This window comes from Octodon degus, unplaced genomic scaffold (assembly GCF_000260255.1).
Source record: "Octodon degus isolate 3935 unplaced genomic scaffold, OctDeg1.0 scaffold00037, whole genome shotgun sequence".
Taxonomy (NCBI): domain Eukaryota; kingdom Metazoa; phylum Chordata; class Mammalia; order Rodentia; family Octodontidae; genus Octodon; species Octodon degus.
In genome coordinates this window covers 7,539,549-7,553,333 of record NW_004524613.1, presented here as the reverse complement: position 1 = coordinate 7,553,333, position 13,785 = coordinate 7,539,549, and the positions used below count along the sequence as shown (strand labels likewise).

Sequence of the window (13,785 nt, the reverse complement as noted above, 5' to 3'; positions counted from 1 at the left end):
AAAAAAAAAAAACCATTGTCTCCAGATCATCTGATTTTCACCATCATTGTGGGTAAGCAAAGAAACGAGCCACTTGTTGATTTGAGCCTTTAATCCAGTTTTTGCTGTTGTTGTTGCTTTCTTTTGATGTTTAGTTTTGATTTTTTGAAATAGGATCTTGCTATGTAATTCAGGCTACCTATAACTTGTAAGGTATGCATATGCCACTATGCCTAGCTTTCAACTCAGAGATCTTGATTTCAGAGTCTTATTTCCTGGCCAGCTCTTGATTTCAGAGCCTTAAGCTTACTGACCAGGTTAAAGTTACCTCCATTTGCCCTTATGGAACCACTAACAGCTCTTAGCTTCATGTGTTCCAACACTGATTCTTCTAGGTAACATAAATCATTATATCTCATAAAATGTGTTTATTGGGGATGGAGACATAGCTCGACAGTCTAAGCACCAACATGGCAAGTACAAGGACCTAGATTTGATCCCTGGTACCGCATGCCATGCTGGCCCCACATAGAGCCTTCCACATAGAGCACATTCCTGTAATCCCAGTGCTGGGGAAGCTGAGACAGGAGGATCTCTACAAGTCCAAGCTGGGTAGCAAGACCCTGTACCAAATAAATAAAGATTTTTTAATGTGTTTATTATATTGCAGTTATAATGAGCATGACTTCTAGAAGCTTTGTGGACAAATAAAATATTGACAAAATCAGCAGGTTTTAAAAATAGCAAAACCATATTTAGCAGCTAGGTAATTAATGTGCAGTACTTATATCAGAGTTACCTTGCACAATAATAATTTGTATGGTTTGGGTCCCTGATAGGCTAGAATCTCTAACAGGCCATATTATGCTGTTTTTTTTTCCAGCATGAACAGGGATCAGTTCAGATGTTTGAGCATTTAGTTAATTCGAATGGGCTCAGGGCTGTCATGGAGCAGTATGGTCTCGTCCCTGAGGAAGATATTTGTTTCATCAAGGAACAGATTGCAGGACCACTTGAATCACCAGTCAGAAAGTCTTCGGTAAGTTTGTACTGTATTCAGCTTAATTTGAACTGACTGATTCTCTTTTCTAATCTGTTTCCAGTTATTTTACAGCAATATATTTTGGTGTTTTAAAGGGGCCAATGACAAAATCTAAGTTACATATTTCTGCCCACTAATCCAACAAGTGAAAGGTTTGGTGTTTTTTTTTTTTGTTTTTTGTTTTTTGTTTTTTTTTGTGCCTTTTAACTGAATTCTTTGAAAGTTACTCTTAAATTTAAAGTATTTATGAATCATTTTTAATGAATATATGTATAATATTTTAGAAGCCTTAAATAATTTTTTTTTTTTTTTGCAAATGTGAAACTATCTTGTTTGTCCATTATAGTTAACATATTGGAAATTTTTAGATATATGAAGACCTAAAGAATTAAACTAGTTCAGAGGAAAATCTTTATACTTTTAACTTTTTTGTGTGTGTATGTGTGTGGTACTGGGGATTGAACTTGGGGACCTTGGGCTTGCCAGGCAAGTACTTGTGCCACCAACCTGTATCCCCAGCCCTTAACTTTAAAATAAGTTGGAGGACGAGGGCTGGGGAGATGGCTCAGTGGAATAAGCATTTCTCTGGCAAGCGCAAGGGCCTGAGTTCAATCCCCGGTTCTACCAAAAAAAAAAAAAAGAGGGCTGTTTTGGGGAGATGGCTCAGTAGGATAAGCGCTTGACCGGCAAACGCAAGGATCTGAGTTCAATCCCCAGTTCCGCCAAAAATAAAAAAATAAAAAAAATAAAATAAGTTGGAGGGCCAGGGAGATGGCTCAGTAGAATAAGTGCTTCCCTGGCAAGCACAAGGGCCTGAGTTCAATCCCCGGTTCCACCAAAAAAACAAAAAAAAAACTGAGAAAGAAAAAATAAGTTGGAAATGGGGCCGGGGAGATGGCTCAGTGGAATAAGCACTTCCCTGGCAAGCACAAGGGCCTGAGTTCAATCCCCGGTTCCACAAAAATAAATAAATAAATAAATAAATAAATAAAATAAGTTGGAAAATAATTTTCTCTTGAGAATTTAAGGGTTTTTCCCCTTAAATAATGCAAATGTACTTCTAAAATATACAGGTTTTTAGTGTTGTGGGTTTTTTTGTTTTGTTTTGTTTTGTTTTGTCTTTTTGATGTAGGGGTTTCTCTATGTAATTCAGGCTGGCCTTGAACTCACTTTATAGGCCAAGCTAGCCTCTTACCATTATCCTCCTGCCTTAGCCTCTCAAGTTCTGGAATTACAGGTGTGCACTATCACACTCAGCCAAGAAAACAAAATTAAAAGGTAGATTTTGTAGCAAATAACTAATTTCCAAAAAGTAGAGGTCCAAAAATGCGTTGAAACATGCACATGTCATTTAGACTAGACATGTAACTAGATGTGAAGCTACTAGATGTGTAGACACTATTATTTTAATGCATAATTTCAAGCACTGTTTCAGAAACATTCTTACAAGTTCATAATTAAATCATATTTTTGGAAAGATTTTAAGTCAAGAAAATAAAAATGTTCTCATTTGTGGGAGTTGTTATGTAGTAGGATTCTTTGAATGACTCTTAAAGTTTTATGTGTGTGTGTATGTGTGTACTCTACCACTGTTACCACTGTCAGTCTTCCCTAGCTTGAAGATTTAGTATTAATAGCATATACAGTATATTTTAGCATTTTTTTCTTTTCTGCTTTTATAAGAATCAATTGAAAGAAAGAATAGACCCTTCTAATTTATCTTTTATTCTCAATTTATAATTTACAGATGAACACAATTATTTTGTTTGCAAGTGGATTTGTTGCCTATCCTAAAATTTTGCCTGGGTTTTCTTGTCTTCTAGTGGCCATATAAAGGACGTCCTCATGAGAAAAGCTTCCTTTATGAGATAGTGGCTAATAAAAAAAATGGCATTGATGTAGATAAATGGGATTATTTTGCCAGGTATGCACTGAACATGTCAGAAAAACTGTGTAAAATCTTTATATAAATTCAATATTTGTATTTATGTATTTATGTAGGTGTGTATGTATGTATTTAGTACAGAGTCTACAAGGTCTCACTACATAGATCAGACTTGTAATGATTCTCCTGTTTTCAGCCTCCCAAATTACAGGGGTGTGCCTCCATACCCAGTCTCAATCACAGTCTCAGCCTCCCTCAGGGTTAGGGCTGGCACTGCACACCAGGAATCAAACCCCAGCACTGCACTCTGCCTAAGCAGGTACTTTAGTCCACTGAACTATTAGGCTGGCCCTTATTTATTTATTTATTTATTTATTTATTAGTCTTTTTGAGACAGGGTCTCACTATGCAGTTCAGGCTGACCTTAAGCTCATTTTGTGGCCCAGGCTGGTCTCAAACTCAGAGCGATCTTCCTGCCTGAGCCTCCTGAGTGCTGGGATAACAGACGTGCACCATCACACTCCAGCAGCATTTGTATTTAAAGCTCACTTTTCCTATTGAAAAATTTCATCTTTTTTGATTCCTCATAGGGACTGTCATCATCTTGGAATCCAAAATAATTTTGATTACAAGCGCTTTCTTAAGTTTGCCCGTGTCTGTGAAGTGGATAAAACGAAGCATATTTGCACTAGAGAAAAGGTAAGCTGTGTGTCAAAGGAGATGACAAGAAGAGTATAGTTCCTGGTTTGAAATCTGGAAATAACTTTCAGCTATTTGGAAAAATTGGTAAATGATTGATTTTTTTAAAAAAGTGTATTTGTAAGTATCTTAAGGCTTGTTGTAGTTAGGGTTTGCAAGGGAAACAATTTAATATAGGTCATGTAATTCCTAGGGTTATTTTATAGTAGCCACCCAAAAAGTCTAGTATAAAAGAATGCACAAAATCTGTCACACACTAAAGACCCTAAGGATCTGTATCCCATGGCATTGTCCTGCATGAGCCCAGCTAAAGACCTAGAGTCCATGACAGTGCTGCTCACAAATCTAACTGGCGGCCTAGAGCCCACAGCACCTCATGCAAACCTGTTTCAAGGATCTGCTCTGAAAAGGCCCAAGATCATGGTGGGAGCTAGAAAGTGTGTGCCAGTGAGATGAAGGGATTGTGCCAGCAGCAGTGCTCAAAGGACGGACCCTAGAAAGTGGCACAGCCATCCTCAGCAACAGTGAGGTCCCAGGCTCCTCCAGTGGTGAGAACGGCCCAGTCCATATCAGGAAAGCCAGCACGACAGCTTCCTCCAGGTGAACTAAAGTCCCACTTTTCCTCTCCAGTTCTCCTTTCTGTATTGTTGAAAACAATCCTCAGGTGGACCCTCCCACCCTCCCCACCCCGCACAACACTGTTTCAGTTAAGCTGAATATAACAATTTGACCACCAATTAACAATCCACTACAAAAGAGGTTCATTTAGTTTATAGGTGTAGAGGCCCAACAGCATGGCAGTAGCATCTGATTGGCTGCTGATAAGGATCACTTACTGCTCAGTGTATGGGGGAAAATCAGAAGGGCAAGCAGGCACATCTGGCAGAGAGCAAAGGGAGGTAGGTGCCAGGCTGTACTTACAACAAACTACTTTAATAAGAATTACATTAATCACTTCATGAGGATAGAACCTCCAGTTCAATTAAAAGTTCCAGCACTTCTCAATACTGTTATTTTGGGAACCTACTTTTGACATGAGTTTTGCTGGAGATGAACCATATTTCAACCATAGCACCATAGAACAAGTGAGCAAATTGAGGCATAGGAGGGATAGAATTAATAATAAATGACAGCTAGACTTTCAACCCCACAAGATATTTGTTAAGATGACAATCTTGTAATTAAAGAATGGTACAGTGGTATAGTATTGTAGTCAATAATAAAATGATATAAAATAATACTTATTTGTAGAGTTAATGAAAGGATTAAAAGATTATTTAATAAGGCCTAAAACAGAACCTGTGGGCTGGAAGCATAGCTCAGTAGTTAAGCATGTGCCTGCCATGCACAAAACCTTCATTTCAGTCCCTAGCACAAAAGAAAATTTAAAACAGGTCCCTTTTAAAACTTAAAAAGTACCTGTCACAAAGTTGCAACTTACAAGATTTTGTTTATTTATGTATTTATTATTTTTTGAGACAGGGTTTTGCTATGCAGTTTTGGCTGGTCTTGAACTCACCATGTGGCCCAGACTAACCTCAGACTCCGCAGTCTTCTTGCCTCAGCTTCCCAAATGCTGGAATTACAGGTGTGCACCACCATGCCCAGCAAGATTTTATTATTAAAAATGATGGGGGCCGGGGAAATGGCTCAGTAGGATAAGCGCTTGACTGGCAAATGCAAGGATCTGAGTTCAATCCCCGGTTCCACAAAAAAAAAAAAAAAAATTCTGAAATGAACATGGCAATGTATGCCTATAACCTTAGTACTCTGCAAGGAAGGGGCGAAGCATCACAAGTTCAGGCCCAGCCTAGATGATTTGGTGACTTAGACCCTGTCTCAAAAAAAAATTTTTTTAAAGGGCTAGGAATATAGATCAGTGTGAAGTCCCTGGGTCCAGTCTTAAGAAAGAAGAGTGGAATGGAGAGAGAGAAGAGAGGGATGAAAAGAAAAGAGAATTTGCAAATCAATAAACAGCCATTACCCACTCCCTTCTTTTAGTCACTTCAAGGGTTGTAATGAATAGCTTCCTACACATAGCCTTTTTATCTGCCATCAATCATTTCTTTATCTTAGGTACTTGTCTCCTAGCAAGATTAATAGTCTGATCCTACATTATTGTACATTCATGTTTTTCTGCAGGAGGTTGGAAATCTCTATGACATGTTCTACACACGCAATAGTTTACACCGCAGAGCTTATCAACATAAAGTCGGTAACATCATTGATACTATGTAAGAAAATTTTACCTGTCATTTCCCTGTAAAACCTGCCAGCATACTTTACTAGATTATCGTACTTGGCTGAAATTAAGATTTCTAGATAAATTCAAGTTGGTTCTTAAGTAAGTAAATCTAAAATGGTTTCCTTAAACAAAGACAAGACCCAGTATAAAGTAAACTTAGCAGAAGAGGAGGGAATCAGGAGTAGTATAGATGACTTGAGGAAGAGCTGCCTTAGGCTGGACATGGAGAGGCAGAGCCCAAATGGCTCAGGATGTCTGCTTGGGCTGTTACTTAGGTACCATATACTAGTAACAGGAGGTGGGACGTGAGTAATTGACATTCTCATGTTAATAACAATTAATTTTGAGGATGAAAAGTAATGTCTGTTTTATCCTTTGAAATATATATATCAAACTGAGTAGTAGGTAGTAAATCCAGCAGGAATTTGACCTGATTCAGTCAAAATCAAAACAAAGTAGTACAGTAGAATCTGTACATAACTAAAAAACTCCATGAGTTTTCCCTTCTAGATTGTTTGTTTGTTGGGGGGGGTATTTATTTGTTTTTGTTTTTATTTTTTGGTACCATAAATCAAACTCACAACCTTGCACTTGCCAAGCAGGCACTGTGAGTGGAATATATGGTGGAATATACTTATAATCCCAGCTACTCTGAGGAGGCTGAGGCAGAAAGATCAAAAGTTCAAGGCCAGCCTAAACAATTTAGTGAGACCCTGTCTAAAAATACAATTTAAAAAAGCCTGGGGGAGAGCACTTGCCTAGAACATGCAGGCCCCTGGGTTTGATCCCAGTACAAAAAAAAAAAAAACACAAAACCGAGTATGAGTCAAATTGATTGTATGTCTATGTCTCTAAAATAGATTATTACAAACCTTCATGTTTACATTTATATTCATGCTCTGATAGAAATTTCTCTTTATTTCTATTTTCTGTCTGTCCTTTATCAGGCTAGTTAGAATGATTAATATTTTGATAATAGTTTTTTAAAATTCAGAGTCAGAAAACTGTTCAAGCCTGGTACTGCTTTTTTATAACTTGCTTGAAGGAAACTGATACTATTTCTCCATATGTAAACTAGGAGGATTCTTTTTTTTTTTTTTTTGGCTGGCTCTGGCTGCCTTAAGGAAGGGTCTACTGTGGCATGTGGTGCTGGGGATCATCCATATGTAAAATAGGAACTAATAATACCTACCAATTGTTGGAAGATTAAAATAAGATAATACATCTGAAATCCTCCCCTTAGTGCATGGAACACAGTAGATGTGTCTCATAGATCACTCTCATTTACTTAGTATGAGAAAGTAGCAGTTGCCTTTAGAACATCCTACCTCAAGGTTGTATTTTTCTAAGAAAGATCCCCTTAGCTAAGGCATAAAGCACAAATATTCAGAATTTCTCTAAGCATATTTTCATAAAATGATCTTTAGGATTACAGATGCTTTCTTCAAAGCAGACCCCCACATAAAGATTATAGGGGCTGAAGGGAAAGAATATAGCATTTCTACAGCAATTGACGACATGGAAGCCTTCACCAAGCTGACAGGTAAGAACTAAAGGTAATGTAGATGGTCTGTCTCAGATATGGTGTGAATCCCAGTCTACTGATGGGATTGCTGATGAGTTATTTTCCACATTTTCAAATGTATTTTAACTTAAGTGATTATACTGTATACTTTTATTTTTTTATTTTTATTTATGTGTGTGTGTGTGTGTGTGTGTGTGTGTGGCCAGCTCAGCCCACCAGGGTGCGGGGCTGGCTGGCTTGTGGTGCTGGGGGATTGAACCGTGGTCCCTGTGCTTTGCTAAGCTTGTTTGTTCTAAGTAGGTGCTTTAGACCACTGAACCATCTCACCAGCCCATACTGTATACTTTTAAATTTGAGTTTATTTTTATATTATATTAACAAGATGATCTTAGTAATGTGATTTAACCTCCCCGAACCTTAGTTTCTTTGCCTGTATTATTTTGAGAGTCTAGCTATGTAAGTTTGCCTAGGCTGGGCTCAACTTGTGATCTGCCTTGCCTCAGCCTTCCAGAGTGCTGGCATTATAGCTGTGTGCCACCACACCCAGATTTTTAACATTTTTATTGCAAAGTATATGAAGCTAGGATTATCTCTTCATATTTCTGCAAAAACAATCTGCAGCTTTAGAGTGAGAGATGAGGGTATAGTAGCTGGCTCTGTAAATGAAAGTATAGATTGAGAATAAAGATCACTCAATCTAAAGAGGAACAAAAGCATAGGCCAGTCGGAGTTTGTATCTGCATCCGTGCATCTAAAAATACAATCAGGATTGGGGAGATGGCTCAGTAGAATAAGCGCTTTCCTGGCAAGTGCAAGGGTCTGAGTTGAATACCCAGTTCTGCAAAAAAAAAAAAAATCAGCTTGGGATACAGCTCATTGGCACAGTGCCTGCCTAGCTAGCACAAAGTCCTGAGTTTGATTCCTGGTACCAAAAATAAATAGAACAGAATAGGATAGATCAGACACACAGCCCACAGAATTCAGTGGAAAAGCTGAAGGGTCTAAAAATCCACAAAAACAGCAGAAAGAGAGCTGCGTGAGACACAGGCAGGCACCTCTGTAACAGCTTCCTGTCAGGGCACTGCCCAGGCTCCTGCTGTTCTGTCCTGCGTAGGTTCTGCTTGGAGCACATTGCCAGAGCAAAACCTGGCCAGACTCTCTCCAGACTACTTTGAAGAACCAGTTTTAAAAATTTTCAGCCCTTTAGATCAATAGTTTCTGTAGGGCCGGGGAGATGGCTCAGTAGAATAAGTGCTTGCCCAGCAAGTGCAAGGCCTGAGTTCAATCCCTGGTTCCACCAAAATAAATAAATAAATAAATAAATAAATAAATAAATAAATAAATAAACTTATTTTGGGCTGGTGAGATGGCTCAGTGGTCTAAAGCACCTACTTAGAACAAACTTAGCAAAGCACAGGGACCACAGTTCAATCCCCCAGCACCACATGCCAGCCACCCCCGCCCCCTGGTGGGCTGAGCTGGCCACACACACACACACATAAATTTAAAAAAAAAAAATAGTTTCTGTAAAATATGATAAAAATATATTACTAGGGGGACCTACCCCTTAGCTCAGTTCTTTAAGTGGCTGCTTCAACAAAGCAGTCAGGCTCAGGTTGCTGTGGTTCGATTCCCACAACTCAAGCCAGCCAACCCTGCCCTGAAGGCATTTGGAGCCTGGCCAAAAAAAAAAAAAAAATCCTTCTTGTCCACATCTTGTACAGCAAATAACCACTAGGAAGAATGTATGCAATGTGTTAATTATTGAAACTGTCCCACCAATTTGGTTTGAAACTGTCTCATCGCTATTTGTTTATCAGTAAAATTATGGAAAAAAATATAAATTACTAGGGTGAGGGATATAGTTTAGTGGTAGAGTAATTGTTTAGTATGTTTAAGACTCTGGTTTAGATCCCAAGCACTATTAAAAAAATCATTTGAGAAATGAGATGGGGGAATGGGGACATATAAAATGTAAGCTCATTTTTTGTCATTTGCTTGAGACATGATAATCTAGGTTGCCCTTAAACTTACTGGGTAGCCCAGACTGACCTCGAACTCATGGCAATCCTCGTATCTCAGCTTCCCGAGTGCTGAGATGACAGCAACACCAGCACACCCAACTTTGCCAGACCTTACTGTTTAATAACTATAATAGAGAAAAACTTGCATTATAAAAACTGTACATATTCTTTAAAAATACATTTGGCTTTCTATGTCCACGTGTTCAGCAACTGTGGATTCAACTAACTGTGAATCCAGAATACTTGGGAAAAATGGATCTGTACTAAACATGTACAAACAGATGCTTTGGCTCCTTTCTTCCTAAGCAGCACAGTATAACAAATATTTACATAAATTTACATCTCTGTTCTAATAGAATCCTAGTAAGCTAGTCTCCCATCTTTATGTTGATAGGAATAGAAAAGAAGATTTTAAAACAGTCTGGGATTTGAGCAACCTGGGAATGTTTTTAACTTTTCTAAATCATAATAAAGAAAAGGCAGGTGTTTAGGCCACTGAGCTATAAAAACTAGGTTTTTGGTTTTTGTTTTTTGGGGGTTTTTTTGGCTGGAAAACTAGCTTGGCAGTCTAAGGGCCTGTCTGGTAAACCAAGGTCTTGAGTTCAATCCCCGCTATCCTATGCTATGCTGGGTGCGAATATGTCAGCCACTGAAAGCAGACATGGTAGCCCATGCCTGGAATCCCAGTGCCAGGGAAGCTGAGACAGGAGGATGGATCATTGTGAGTCCAAGCTGTGTAGTGAGCCCCTGTACCTAATTAATTAATTAATTAATAAGATTAAAATTTTTTTAACATTTATTTGTGTGTGTGTGTTTGTGTGTGTGTGTGTGTGTGTGGCCAGTTCAGCCCACCTGGGGGTGGGGCGGGCTGGCTAGCATGTGGTGCTGGGGGATCGAACCGCAGTCCCTGTGCTTTGCCAAGCTTGTTCTGAGTAGATACTTTAGACCACTGAGCCATCAGCCCCTAAATTTTTTTTTAGAGACTGGATTTTTCTAATACAGGCTTTTCTTTTATTGCCTAAATTGATGAAATGCTTTCTTCAATCACGGAATTTCAATTCATGGAAGCCTACCTAATCTTGAAGTTCATTTCAAGGCATGATACCATAAAATCTTCCTCAATCTATACAATCCAGTGATGTAATCCTTCCTTCGATCCCAAAGAACTTTATGATACTGTTCTTTTTTTTTTTTTTTTTTTTTTTTGTGGGGGGGCAGAACCGGGGATTGAACTCAGGCCCTTGTGCTTGCCAGGGAAGCACTTATTCCACTGAGCCATCTCCCTGGCCCCTGTGATACTGTTCTTAGTCCTTTAATCTTCTACATGCCTGCAATCCCAACTACTTGGGAGGCTGAGGCTAGAGGCTTGTAAGTTCAACACTGGCCTGGACATCTTAGACCTTGTCTCAAAATAAAAGTGATGGGGCTGGGGAGATAACTCAGTAGAATGAGCGTTTGCCTGGCAAGTTCTTACCCCCTGTTCAATCCCTGGTTCCACCAAAAAAAATAAAAATAAAAGTGCTTTAAAAAAGGGCTGAGAGGGGCCAGGGAGATGGCTCAGTGGAATAAGTGCTTCCCTGGCAAGTACAAGGGCCTGAGTTCAGTCCCCGGTTCAGCAAACCCCCCCCCCCAAAAAAAAAAAAAAAAAAAAAAAAGGGCTGAGATTATAGTTCAGTGTTGGAGCATGCACAAGGCCCTGAGTTCCATTCCTAATAACAACAGAGTGTCATTTGATTATGTTAACATTAAATTATTCTGTTTTTTAAACTGTGTATATAGTATGTGAAGAAAAAATGAAAACTGAGGAAAGATTGAAGAAAGGATCATTGAATGTGAGGAATGAAATGACCACAAAAGTGGGGCCGGGGAAATGGCTCGGTAGAATAAGCACTTGCCTGACAAGCACAAGGGCCTGAGTTCAAAACTCTGGTTCCACCAAAAAAAAAAAAAAGAAAGAAAGAAATGACCACAAAATCAGTAGGGAAAGAATGGGGTAGATTACATAAGGCAGCTTTCTTTTGGGGGTAGTGGAGCAAGAAAGGACAGTATAACAAGGTTCCTATTAAAAATACAACAAATGTTTCAGACAAGAATCATCAGTGAATCCTAAACCACTGAAGGAAAACTTGTTTGAATAGCCACAGTCTCTCAAAGTATCCCACTACTGATGACTTCTTAATCATAAAGAAAAGGACAGGCTGGAAATGTAGCTCAATGGTAAAAAATGGTAGATTGCTTGCCTCACATGAAGGAGGGCCTAAGTTTGACCCTCAGCATGAGAGAGAAAAATGTATTTATAAATTATAGTAGAGAAATTTGAGGAGTATTACCTAAACCAACTGGTCAAATATAACATAACCCACCATGGTAATATAATACATTATAAAACAACTAGCCAGGCATGGCAGTACTGTTCATGCCTCTAATTCCAGCAGTTTAGGAGGCTAAGGCAGGAGGATCAAAGTTCAAGGCTACCCCAGACAACTCAGTAAGACCCTATCTCAAAATGAAAAACAAAGAAGGCTCAGGATGTAACTAAATGGGAGATACCCCTGGCTGGGTTCAATCTCTGGTGCCACAAATAAATGAAAAATGAAAATGAGCTGTGCCAGCTCCACCCCCAGGACACACTGAGACAGTGAAGACTGGGTGTGGTGACGAAGCCTAGAATCCCAGTGGTTGGGAGGCTGAAAACAGGAGAATCACTGAGTCTCATCTGTGTAGTGATACTCTCTAGACCCTGTCCTAAATAAAGAAAATGGGCTGGATATGTAGTTCAAGTTTGAGGCCCCGAGTTTCATCCCTGTTTTTGAAATGAAACACACACACACACACACACACACACACACACACACACACACAGAGGCACATCTACCTGAACTTTTCTACAATATCAGTATCTTAAAAGCAAAAAGAATAAATATTCTTGTTTTAGATGAAAATGATAAAAAGTGTGACCACTAATATTACTCATTTACTTGGTTTATCTACCTGGTAATAAAAATTAATTTAAATTACTGGGGCAGATAAGCAAATCTGAGGATAGACTATGTATTAAGGGGGGAGGATGGTGCTTCACTGTATAGCTGGCCTCAAACTTTTGATCTTCCTGTCTTAGCTACCTGCGTGCTGAGATTATAAGCATGCACTACCACAACAGTTTATGTAACAGTTTATATCAGTGTTAAATGTCTTGGTTTATTTATATGAGAGACAGTTCTTGTATTTGAGAGATATGTTGGAGTATTTAGGTGATGAAGGTCTTGATGTTGGCTATGTTCAAATGTTTCACAAAAAAGTATCCATCATTCCACACACACTGAGTGACCTAAAAGTAAGCCCAAGACGTTAAATGGAACGCTTTCGAAGACCATTTTCTAAGCCAGGGGAGGTAGTGCATGCCTCTAGTCCCAGCAATGAAGAGGCTGAAGCAGGAGGACCATTGCGAGTTCGAGACCAGCCTGGACTACAAAGTGAGCTCAAGGCCAGCCTGAGCTGCATAGCCAGGCCCTGTCTCAAAAAAAAAAAAAAAAGTTTTCTACACTCTTAAAAAATTTTTTCACATGACTGAAATTATCATATGCCAACGTACATGAGCTGCTTCTTGAAACCACTTCCAGAGTAGAACAGTACATTTTAATATGACTAAAATTTCATCACAAGCTTTGCACAGGCATGACTATTACTAATTAAAATTTCATCACATTGGCAGATAACATTTTTCTGGAGATTTTACACTCTACTGATCCCAATCTGGATGCTGCACGAGAAGTTTTAAAAAACATTGAACACCGTATCCTGTACAAGTACCTGGGTGAGACCAAGCCTACAAAGCAAAGGATTGCGAGGGTAAGTTACCAGGCATCTTCTCTCTAGTGAAAGGTTTACCACTTCTCTCTTCTCCAGTAGGAAACTGTCAACCCATCACAGTTCAGAGCAGAGCAGTATTTGTAGACCTGCTTTGCAGATGGAAACTGAGCCCTGGGTGAGATGAAAACTTGCTCATGGGAACACAAGCAGCCAGGGTAAAAAGCCAGATCTAACTCCTAACTTTTGTTCATTCAGGAAGAAAAAAGGGGCCTCAGATTTTAGCTAGAAATTCTAGCACAGGAAAACAAGTATGCAAAAATCCCCTGAAAATCAAGGACCTGCATAAGCTACAGTGAAACTGAGGAACTGTTTGAACTACATTTGACTCGAGTAGGCTGGGGTTTACAGTTTTGGCTCCTACACAGGGAAATACTTCCTATAACTTTTGGCTGCCTGGAAACTTTACTAATAGCCTGCTGTTAGTTGAAAGCCTTACTGTCAATTAACATGTATATTGTATTTGCTATACAATGTACTACAGTTAGTTTTAATTTTTTTAATTTTATGTATTTATTT

The 13,785-nt window shown here is 39.0% G+C and overlaps 1 protein-coding gene across 1 annotated transcript in view; it reads left to right on the top strand.

Moving 5' to 3' along the window:
• Samhd1 (SAM and HD domain containing deoxynucleoside triphosphate triphosphohydrolase 1) overlaps positions 1-13,785 on the top strand; it is a 73,107-nt gene that overhangs the window by 44,058 nt on the left and 15,264 nt on the right. The window contains exons 6-11 of the mRNA XM_004630995.2: positions 863-1,018; positions 2,845-2,945; positions 3,497-3,605; positions 5,748-5,839; positions 7,278-7,393; positions 13,112-13,248. Coding sequence (XP_004631052.1) covers positions 863-1,018; positions 2,845-2,945; positions 3,497-3,605; positions 5,748-5,839; positions 7,278-7,393; positions 13,112-13,248 — 711 coding nt within the window. The remainder of the gene's footprint in view (positions 1-862; positions 1,019-2,844; positions 2,946-3,496; positions 3,606-5,747; positions 5,840-7,277; positions 7,394-13,111; positions 13,249-13,785) is intronic.